The sequence below is a fragment of the Meles meles genome, chromosome 6 (assembly GCF_922984935.1).
Source record: "Meles meles chromosome 6, mMelMel3.1 paternal haplotype, whole genome shotgun sequence".
NCBI classification, from domain to species: Eukaryota; Metazoa; Chordata; class Mammalia; order Carnivora; family Mustelidae; genus Meles; species Meles meles.
Window position 1 is genome coordinate 58,385,621 of NC_060071.1, and position 12,018 is coordinate 58,397,638.

General features: G+C 40.9%; 1 protein-coding gene across 1 annotated transcript in view; it reads left to right on the forward strand.

Annotated features, from left to right (window-relative positions):
- LOC123944049 (formin-1-like) overlaps positions 1-12,018 on the forward strand; it is a 285,601-nt gene that overhangs the window by 192,067 nt on the left and 81,516 nt on the right. The window contains exon 13 of the mRNA XM_046008733.1: positions 775-867. Coding sequence (XP_045864689.1) covers positions 775-867 — 93 coding nt within the window. The remainder of the gene's footprint in view (positions 1-774; positions 868-12,018) is intronic.

Sequence of the window (12,018 nt, forward strand, 5' to 3'; positions counted from 1 at the left end):
TCCCCAGCAAAAAGATCACACTTGCCACTCTTCCCGATCTCCGTAAATGGCATTTCCAGCCATTCCCACTGTGATGGGGGAACTGTGGGTTAGGGTGGTTTCCATATCACCAAATCAGAACTGTCTGATTTGAGGGGGGCATCGTTGTCAAAAAAGCACTGTATTCTAAGTTACATATTATATCTGAGAAATTATCAATGTGTTTTTAAATTCTCTCTGAAGTAAATCGCATGGAAAACAATTTCACATGTGCTAGGGGAGTGTTAATGGGAAGGAGTGGAGAATGGAAAGCAGGATGAGGGCTTCCCTGGACTGGGCTTGGCCCTCCTCCTGGCATGTGGGTGGCTCCAGGCAATTCGGATGCCTGGGAATTGCTGAAAAATCTATTTCAAGCTCTGTTTCTGGAGTACGGATCCGAAGAGGATCAGGACCTTTAATTCCCCAAGAATTCAGTAGTTTTTTCCTCCCTTAATTTTGGAGAGATCAAAAGCACAATATTTTTCCTGTCCCAAGTCAGAGCTTTCTCTGCATCTCTGAAAGGAAAGTTGAAGATGGTGTGTTTCTTTGTTCCCGAAGAGAGGTGTGGAGTGAACTCACTATGTTTGTGTGTGTGTTTGTATGTGTTGTGTCTGTTTTTGTTCTTTTCCCCTGGAATTAAGATAAATCATGACCGATAAGGATTTTGCACAATTAATCCTGCAAAGTGTAGCACAAAGCAGCAGCTCAGCAAATACATGTTCTTAAGCAAATCTAATTCCAAACTTCCCTTCACAGCCAGTGAGAAACAGATGATCGTGGTATGCAAGGAGTCACCAAAGGAGTACCTCCAGCCCTTCAAGGACAAGCTAGAAGAGTTCTTCCAGAAAGGTAGGGGACGGCGTCAGCAGCACATACACGAAACTCGGATCTTTCCCTGCGGCCCATGACCGCTTGCATCCCTGCTGACCACTAGCAGCTCCGCTGATTCCACCAGTCCACCTTCCCACCATGGTTGTGTACTCAGTGTAGATAGAATTGTCCCGCTATTTCCATATCACCTTTCAAATCCTTCTTAATATGTCAAATCCCTTAACATTACTCTGGTTCTTATAAATCTTTTAAGGGAAGACTTTTACTCTGTCTCTTCGTGGAGCCCCGGGGGATTCTCAGTACATGTTACCTGACACACAAATAGGATCAGAGCTGACACAGTCATGCCTTTCAGGTTTGCGGTCAGCCTGAGCAGGTGGCTGGTGATCCCAACCCTGGTTTACAGTGTAGCATCTTGGAAACTTGCGTCGTATTTTTTAGTCCTTTTCCGAATGGAAAATTTGGGCCAGGGGAATGTCACACCCCAGTCATTTGGCACTTGTTAGCCTTTTGGGGTTGGTAGATGCAAGAGACCACTTACTTAGCGCATTGATGCGCTTCTTAGAAATCTTATGAAGTTGTGTTCTTCCTCCATGATTTTGGCAAGAATAAGGACCTTTGGTTGATCTCTGTTAGCGAACATGGAAGTTTAATGCCTGTTGGTTGTTCCCTATTCTGATTTCTCAATCCACTTTATGCTGTGAAACAAAAATAAGTGTGCGGCACACACTTGTAGTTGTAAAATAAGTAAGTCGTGGGAATGTATTGTCCAGCATGGTGACTGTCGTTAATAATGCTGTATTGTGTATTTGAAAGTTGCTAAGAGAGTAGATCTTAAAAGTCCTCATCACAAGAAAACAATGTTGCAACTATGCATGGTGATGGATGTTAACTACATTTACTGTGATGATCATTTTGCAATATATACATAAATGATCGTGTTGTACACCTGAAACTCATATGTTATACATCAATTATATCAATAAAAAAAAGCATGGGGTAGTTAGAGGGAGCTTTTGTCTTTGCTAGAAAGTCAGAGGAAAGATGTGTAGGAACCTTTGGGGAAGTACCAACGTGCTCTTTCTATTTATTAATAAGGCCGCGTGATACCACATCATCCACAAAAGACCATTTAAAGAGAATGAATCCATAAAGTATGGCCAAACCACCTTGGGAATTGGCAGGAAGATTTCCAGTCCATGAATCAGAGGAACTCTGTTCCAGCCGTTGTTTGGCACAGAGATCATTGTTCCCTCCTCCTTGATGAGCGCTTGTTTGTGTTGAGGCGGAAGTCAGGAGTTCTCTCTTGGCCACTGCTGAACCTCATAGATGATGGAAGCAGTGTCATCCAACAAACTGCCATCCTAAGAGCAGTGATTCTATCCCTTGCATGTTATGTGACTAAGATTAGGTATGTTTTAAAGTGATTGTTGAAGTAGATGCATTATTTTAGGGTTACGCCATGTGAATGTAACCGAAATGGCCTGAAGAAAAAGCATGAAGGATTTCCTTTTGCTGACCCCTGAATTAATCATTTCTGCTTTTGGCCTATGTAGAATTAACTTGAAATGAAGCTCATATGTACTTAGATTCTGTTTTTATTCTTGTTATTATTCTATGTCTGGAAAATTCTACACTGCATATATGTAGGTGTTACTGGCCTATATACTATAACAGCCTTATCCTCCTTTCTCTTGGAACCAGCTAGTGTCTTAAAACGTCTATTGCGAATCTTAATTTTTGTTGTTGTTGGAGAAAGAGAAAGTGCAAACAGATTTAGACCCTTGAAAATCTTCAGTGCCTTAGAACAGGAATTTGCAAATCACTGTTTGGGGTTATGTGTTTGCTTCTTCTCTGTTAGGTTTCTCAAGAAACTTCTGGTCTGTTCTGACAGAGGAAATTGAGTGGAGGCAAACTGGACCATATGTCAGAAAGGCAAGGCTGTGGCCACAGTAAGATGTTCTAGGAAAACCCCACACCAGTGATTCTCAACCCTGTCTATAGACTAGAATCACCTGGGGGAGAGTTTTTAAAATATTTTGATACCCAGGCTGAACTCCAGACCTCCCATCAGCATCTCTGGGGGTGGGACCGGGCTTTAGCATTATTGATTTACTCCCCAGGTGATTTCAGTGTGCAGCCCAAGTTGAGAATCTTTGCTGTCCAGCTTAGGTCACTATCAATGTGTCTTCAAAGATGTTTATTCAGGGGCACGTGGCTGGCTCAGGTGGTAGAGCATGACTCTTACTCTCAGGGTTGTGAGTTCAAGCCCCACATTGGGCATGGAGCCTACTTAAACTAAAAAAAAGTGTTTATCCAAGAGCCTGCTGTAGCTCAGGCACTCCTTGTTCCTCTCTCACGAATAGTCTTACTGAGCAAAGATCTCCAACTGAACAAAGGAGTCAGTTCTCCCCGAAACAATGTAGTGAAAGGAAGTCGGGAAGGACTTTAGAAATAACCTGAAGTTACGAACAACTAAAGCAAAGCTCAGAAAGAATTTAAATGAAAGCTACCATTTGTATAGAATTTTAAAATACAAAAATAAAATGTAATACCATTGGGATCTTAAATTTTCCTAATATTGTGTGGTGAAAAGAACCACTGTTGAAATGGCCCATCACTGTCATCTTATTGGTCAAAAATCAGTTGGCCAAAATCAGTCTAGAATTGTACTGTCCAGTACAAATGGCAGGCACTAGCCACATGAAGATGTTGAGCTGATTTTTCATATTGATTACACAGTAAAATGATATTTTGAATATACTGGATTTTAAAATAAGACATTATTATTAATCTTAATTTACCCGACTCTTATAGTTTTTAAGCATGGCTACTAGAAAATTTAAAATCATGTATGTGGTTCATAATATATTTCTTTTGGTCAATTCTTGTCTAGACACCTGGTCTCTGGGCCTTATTCCTTCACTCCCCTCTTCTCGGTCTTGCTCAGCTTGAAGCCTCAGTTATTGGAATGCAGATCCAGAGCTAGCCCTCCCCACTTTGGCTCTGGTCCTGGCCATTACTGGGCTCACAGGTGGGGGTGGGTGCTTAACGGAAGGAGATGACAGCGCACTACTTCACCCAGCTGCTCCCCTGTGGCGCAACAGGTGGGGCTCCGCCATGTTGCAGCGCATGCAAATGGCTGTTGTAGTGTTCTAAGCAGTAGCACCTTTTTCTATGTGGAGGTTTCACTGAAGGACGAATTTTCCTCCCACCATAAATATGCAGTATAATACAACAATTATACAGTTTTAAGTGTAGGATCTCGTCTAAATATGCCATTCATTTTAAGAAACATCATCCTGACAAGGGCTACTAAGAAAGAAAAGTTGCTGGCAGTTAAACCACGATGTGTCATAAATGATAAGATGTACCACCAAAAGCAGGTGCTAAGATCTGAACATTCCATCAAGTTTGAAGTTGATGTAATATGGTGCCATAATGAGGCATATAGAATGAGGGAGGAGGAATGCCTAACACTTCCAGGTAAGTCAGGGAAGACTTGGAACAAAGATGTTTTGCTCAGATTTGACCCCCCCCCCCCCCCAATAAATAGATAAAAGCCTAGATACTGATAATGATGGCGGTGACTGCGGATCAGTGGATGATCATTCACATTTGCAGAACGCTGCTGTACCACATATATGGTGGGGAGAAGATCTTCTTTCTTGTTTAGTCCTCGTGACAATCTCTGGAATCAGCACTATGATCCCCCTGTCGTACAGATGAGGAAATTGAAGACTAGGAATCCTCAGCCAACAGGTTATGAAGGGCATTGCAGGCAGAGGAAAACACTGCAAATCTCAGGATGAAAGACATCAAGTACCTGGGGAATGGCAAGAGACGTGGCGTGGCTAGATCACAGGGCATATGGGAAGAACACAAGACCAGAAAGGGGAGGAGAGTCACAACAGGACTTGCTAAACATCTGAACTTTGCCTTGTAGGCAACAGGGAGCCTTTGAAATGTACCATGTACGGGAGTGACACGGTCACACTGAGTTTGTTTTGTTTTGGTTCATGGGATCCTTTTCCTTTGTGCTGTTAAGAAATGCGTTATAACCAAGAGCAATATGAAGGGGAGTTGGAATAGTAAAAGGCAGGGAGGGCGTCTATCTATTTATTCTATAGTAGTCCAGGCAAATGATGGTAAGAGCAAAAGCAGTCCCAGAAAAATAACAAGGAAGGGACATATTTATAAACCTTTTAGGAGTTACAGGACGAGATAACCCCAACTGAAGTACAGAAACAGGAGAAAAGGATCACTCCCCCTTTTTCTTGCCTGAATAACTGGCTTGATAGTGACAAGGAGAACCAGATTTGGGATGGAAAGCAATGCAGTAAACCTTGAACACATTGATTTGACATACGAATAAGATACCCTGGTAGAGACTTTAGGTTCATGGGAGAGCCCTGAATGAGACTATGGTCTCATAGAGGGTAAAAGTTCAAGTCATAGGAATGAATGAGAAAGCCCACAGAAAGGGTGTCAAATGAGAACTTCCAGTAGTCCTAGAGTTTCTAAGCACAGGACATAATATAATAACCCTAATTGAGAAAAGATACTTCCATTCTTTTGTAATATTTGAGTATTTGGCAGGAAAGCCAGTTTTCTATTAGAAGTCTTATCATTCAGAAAGTCTTAAGCAATCGAGCTCTTTATTCCCGAGAAGTCACACACATGCGTGGTGACTCAGTGGATTCATAGTTCGGCTAATTTTTGTATGAGCTGCAATTCAGTTCTTCTAACAATCATGACGGTTTCATTTTCCTCTTGTAAATCATATCCTGTTGCCACACTCAAATGGAGATGACGTGTTTGTCTTTGTGTCGTCCTGCCGTTCTCAGAATGCCCTCAAATGTGACTTGACCAAACTCTGGTACTTGTTCTTAACTCATCTCATTGCCTGGACAGAATAGAAAGTAATTTGAATGCCTCCATCTTCCAGAGGTACAATCCATGGTAGCTGGGCCTTTCTCCTTGCGTGGTTTTTCTTTCCCACAGTAGGCTCTTGTTGATTCCAATTTACAGCTCCGTTCAGAGTAACCTTGTACAGGCACTATTTGAGCTCATGTTTTCCCACCCTCAGATCAAACATACTCATAATGATATGGCCTTCAAAAATGTGATGCTCACATTAAAAGTCCCCATAAACATGGCAGGGATCCTGTAATTGAAAGAAGGCGCAGAGCAACTGATTAGATCCCAGGTAGAGATCTTGTAGGTGGTCTTTGCATGCTGTTAAATTGGTCATTTGTATTTATAGCTTTGGCAGGGAGGGCTGGAACCTAAACCGGCGCTAAGACCAACAATCACTCTCCCACACTTGGCCCCATCTCCTTCTGCATCAGTTTTCGCTGGCATCCACGAGTGGAACCAAATCCCAGTGAAGCTGAATGAGCCATACTAGTCCTAGTTCCTCACACTATCCTCCAGGGTTCTTTGACCAGATAAGATTGTGTCAAGAAACTTTTCTAAAAAATAAATAGATAAATTTACAAAACTAAAAAACAGGCAAAACAACAACTCTAATTTCCCCACACCGAATGCAAAAAAGGATTACCTAAGCCACTGAGACTGGTCCCACATTCACTCTCTCGTCCTGACACAATGGAAGCAGGCTCAGCCTGGCCCATATTCAGTGTTAATAATTATTTGTGAAGTTAGTGAACAAACACCCTGAATCTTTTTTTTCCCCCTCTGTGAGTTTCCTGTTCAGATTCTTTCAAAACTGGTAAATCATGCCAGAATCTGGGGAGATACACTTTTGGTCTGTAATGCACATCTGTGATCAAACCTCCTAGATATCAAAGATTTCTATGTCCTAAATGTGCATATAATCCCTTCTTAATAAATACTTGGGTTAGTTTGACAAGGTCCATAATTGAACCTTAAACTGTAGACTAATCTCTTCAGCCCCAGCATATTCAGGCATTAAGCTTACAGGGAAAAGGAAGGACCAATGATCTGGGAAACAGTAATTCTTACATCCTTTACAGAGCTTGCAGAAGGAAGAACTCTAGCCAGGGGAATGTGCACTGTCTGTGGGAGAAACCATCTTCTCGCACACCTCACTTTCAAAAAAAAGACGAACAGGGCTGTCTCCAAATAACAACAAATGGTCAAGAATTAAGATAGTCCGTTGTGATTTCGGAGTCACTGAAGTAAAACAGCAGTAATCTTTGGAAAGTGGAGCTACTATTTTAGCAAAGATTTATTAAGTTGAGTCTTTTCTGAAAGGGTTATTTGAATCAGTTTACTTTGTTGTTGTTTTTTCCTTCCCTGAAATTTCTACAAAGGGCACAATTCCACCCCCCCAATCCCAAAGTTAGTTTCTCTCTCCCTCTCTCTTTCCTCCCTACTCACCCCCGCCCTTTATGTCTTTAATTTACTCAGTTTTTCTTTTTTGGCCAAACACCTAATAAATTGTCTCTCCAAAAATTCTAGTTCTCTTTTTCTTGTCCTTTCTCTCCAATGAAAATTTGGCAAGAAGAAGAAAAATGTCTAAATTTTGTGTGGGTATAAAACTGATATAAATACTTGGAAGAGATTATATCCACCTACCCACCCCCCAAAGAAAGAAAACTACAGATCGATCTCACTCTAGTTTTAAATTTTTAAATACAACAGCATACTTCATGATCAAGGGAGTTTATTCCTGAGTGTAAAGATGATAGGACATTGGGAAGTCTATTAACATAACTCATCACTGTTAAGAGCGCAACAATAAAACATCTATGATCATCTCTTTAGATGCTATCTATTATATCCATTATATTTATCTGTTATATCTGTATGATGTCTATTATATCAGATTCACAACTCATATCATAGACAAAAGATTAGTGTACCTAATATATAAGAGCTCCAAGATGTTGTTAAGAAACAAGACCAACAGGGGCGCCTGGGTGGCTCAGTGGGTTAAAGCCTCTGCTTTCGGCTCAGGTCATGATCCCAGGGTCCTGGGATCGAGCCCCCCATCGGGCTCTCTGCTCAGCAGGGAGCCTGCTTCCGCCTCTCTCTGTCTCTGCCTGCCTCTCTGCCTATCTCTGTCTTTCAAATAAATAAATAAAATCTTAAAAAAAAAAAAAGAAAGAAACAAGACCAACATTCAATACAAAGGCAAATAATATGAATAGTGACAGAAACTGCTCTTCAGATGCATGAGAAGATGCCATTCTCAAAATAAAAGAAGTACAAAAGAAATGCCATTGAAATCCCATTTTCCATTAATAAGATTGGCAAAGTTACAGAAGTTTGATAATGAACTCCGTTGGTGCTGTGGTGCCATAAACCCCTGTTCTCCATCGTTTGTGGAAGCATAAACTGTTGAAATCCATGAGCAGCTCTATTTAGCAGTATCTACTAGTTACATATGCACATGCCTTTTGACTTGTCAGAAGCAAACCCCAGATGGTTACACATACAAAGTGATTCCTATACCATGCTACTTATTGAAGCATTGTTGGTAGCAGCACAAGATTAGGGACAACCTCAGTGATTATCAGTAAGGAAATTGTCAAGTGAAGGTACTTCCATACGATGGAATACTAAGCATCTGCTTTTAAAAAATGAGGGAAGTCTTTATGCATTGACATGGAAGAATCTCTAAGATGTGTTTTAAGTGGAAAACAAGGACCAGAAAAGTAGGCATATTGCCATTTTAAGTAAAGAAGAAGAAGAAAAATGGATACTACTTGACAAAAATCTTAGAGGACAAATAGGAAACTAATCTAGGGCTGATATTTAGCTAGTTCTTACCATATCAACCATGCAGGTTGTCTGTCCTAATGTTTGGTTGGTACCCAGTTAGAATATTACCCCTGAAAATGACCAGATGGGTTCACTATGGAGTGGGTAGAAAATGGATGGATGGAGTTCAGAAATGATACACAGACTTTTCATAAATCTTTTAATCAACGTGTACCTCTTCAAAAAATTAAACAACTAATTTTTTAAAACAAACAACATTCTGTGGTACTTGGCACTTACGTTTTTTTTCTTTCAAGACTGTTTCTCCTTTCAGGTTTTCCCACTGTGGTACCAATTGGGGTCCCTTAGCCTGCTGAACCTAGCCTTTCACGTTCAGTTTCCAAGGAATTAGAAATTAAATGCTGTGATTCACAGACTCTTTCTCTCCACTGAAGACTGAACTAGACAACCTAGAAGGAAATTTGAGGAAGGTTTTTTTTGTATTTTCCTTCTCCTTGGCTTTCTTTCCTAAGGGTCTCCTCCTCAACACCCTTCCACTGCAACTCTGGACAGTGGAGTCCTCCCTGTGTGGGTGTGTCTGCACACACCCACACACAGGTACACACACACTAAAGTCCCTCAAGTGCTTTGTTCTGGATGTAAATTGTTCTGGATGTAAATCACTCATTTCACTCATGGTTCAGCCACACTCTTATGATAGCTCTAACGACAATGTCCATGAAGAGGCCTCTTTGCTCAGATATGTGAGGCGTTTTACTTTTCCCTCATCTTTTGTCTCCTGTTTCCATCGTCCTGTTCTCCATTACATTTGGGTCCTCTTGCCTCACCATTAGATAGATATCTTAGGTCTTTCGATGAACTCTTTCCTGAACATACAGTGAGAGTGTAGGGATCTCCATTTCAGATTACCCTCACAGAGGCCACCATCTAAACTTAACCACAGGGTAGTGCCAGTTCTCACTCATCGATATCTTAAGATGATTTTCAGGATGGAAACTCTCCTAAGGATGCATGTTATTTTAAGCCTTACCGGTAATTTTTGAAAGAAAGGCTTTGTCTACTGTTTTTAAGCAGTGTCTCGGAACTGTGTATTAGTGGGAGAAAGGTGGTTGGTGCTTTGGTTTGCAGCGAAGTGTAGGATGAGTACTACTAACTCTTACTGGGTCTTCTCTAGAGGGGCAGCCATTTAGACAGACGTGCGCCTGCGTGCATGCGCGTGAGCCGGCTGCAGCAGCTCCAAACTTAGGAGACCAAACTGCTGTCTCGTATGACCTTTGGGCATTAATAAATACGATCTGTTATTTTTAGAGCATAATTATTATCCCACCCCTGCCTGCTGTGAGAAACACCAGTTGGTTAAAAGTTTCCCTCAAGTGTTCATTTCAGACAGGGAGCTGGGAGGATGCTTCTTGACCTCAACAGTTGAAGCTCAAGGCTTCAAGTTAATCCCCACAGTAGTTCTTTGAAGCTAACTTTGTTATTACTGACTTTCCGGATAAGGAAACCGTGAGGATTTCGGTAACTTACTCAAGTTCAGTGTGATCTCAGTCCCACTATTGGCACTGTGCCATACGAATAACTTGGAAAATCACTTATTTTCCTCTGGGTCCCAGGACCGTTGTGGGTAATCACAAATAACTATTTTCTCTCACCATCAAAATGAGAAAAATGGGAAAAGAGCAGACTTGCCTGCCATAGCATACCCCCGAGGGTCTCCTACTAGAAAGTCCTCATTCTACCTTCCCCAGCAGCAACACCAGCAAGTGTCATCTGTGCTTTGGAAGGAATTGTGGTGACAAGTAGTTAAGTATTTTATGGAATCAGTCTTGAGCCCTGCATTCTTGCATAATAGTTGTTTTCATGATAAATTGGTTCATGTAATTGTTGGCACGGCCACCACTTCCTCTCTGGATTTGCGACAACTATCAGCACGGTTTTAATCAGTGATGGATTGCATTTGCCATCACATGACTTCTCTTTGAATTACTCAGTTAGTATCTTCTTCATGCTCGAAGAACTTGCCACCTATATGCCCTTCTGGGAGCTGTTTTGCAGAATACATATCATGTAATACGTGATTTTGCAGATACTGTACGACTCTGGAAAGATCTCTTCATTCTTTCAAATAATACAGGTCTGTTTCTTCTGCTGAGTCAGTTTTGCTTTAGAGGAGTGGTGGCAGCGCTGGTAGGAGCCCAGGACTGAATGAGATAATGCGTGGGGAGCATTGAGCACAGAGCCTGGCCCCCTATTTGTCAGCACCTGCTGCTACTGTTACATTCTCATTTTATCACCATCTTATCAGATGGTTCAGAGAAGGGAGCTCAGAAAGTCTATCACAGAAGTGTTACTCTCTCAGTTGTGTGAATAGCTGTAGTTCCAAATTCATACAGCAAATAATAACTAATTCCAGAGAAAAGTCTTACGTACTAGAGGGAAGATCACGTTCATCTTGTCCATCTCCTCTAAAAGTAAAAACTAAAATGAAGAATGAAAAACCAAAAGCAATGGTTTTCTACAGGATTGTACTCTTTCACCATTAAAATATTTTTAAAGTGTAAATGTAATTTCTATAGTTACATCTTATTGATGGAAAGTATTTAAATAATTCCATTAAAGATGGCATGCCTTATGGATCTCCTGTCATGGCTACCCCAGTCAACAATATTACCACCTAGTGGCCACTGGGTTGTACTGCAAACACATGATCCTTGAGACCCACAGAGTCCTAGTTCCGTCGTGGTTCAGTCACACTCTCATGATGGCTCTAACTACAATGTTTCAGTGGCTAAAAGTGAAGATGACAATGAACACCGCTAGAGTAAATGACTTTATCTTTGATAACTGTTAATTACTGGAATGTTCAAACTCTGTTTTATAGCAGATAAGAGAATTGTGAGACTCTGAAAGGTTAGCTGAGGCCAGAGAATGTGATCATTTCATTTTTTAATCCTTTTATTAATATTTTGAATTGAGAAGAAATATATCTACCTTTCTCTATCAATTTTATGTTGAAGTTTTGATTGGTTCCTACTATTTTTCTTCTGAAAGTTAAAAATGTGCATTTGATTAGATCAATGGGAATAAACAATGTTTTGTTTTGTTTTTTTCACTATAGGAAATACATAGTGTCAGTTCATGTCCTTTGGTAAAGTTAGCAAAACTAAAGGGCTTAGCTTCTTAAAGAGCTGTTCCTTCATAGCACACCACTTCTCCACTTCTGAGTCTGGCTGGCACCAAGATCTTTGTTATTTACCATCTCCCCTCTCCCCCTAGCGTCTACCAACTTGTTGACATTCAAGTTATTCATTGAAACCATCTGCCTACTGAGCTCATCTCACCATCCCAGTTCCTTGCTGAAATAAATGAAATATGGAATATTCGTAATCATTCTAGGGAAGTGGCCTATATTCAAGTAGGTAATATAGGAATCCCCTACAAAATCTGGATTGCTAT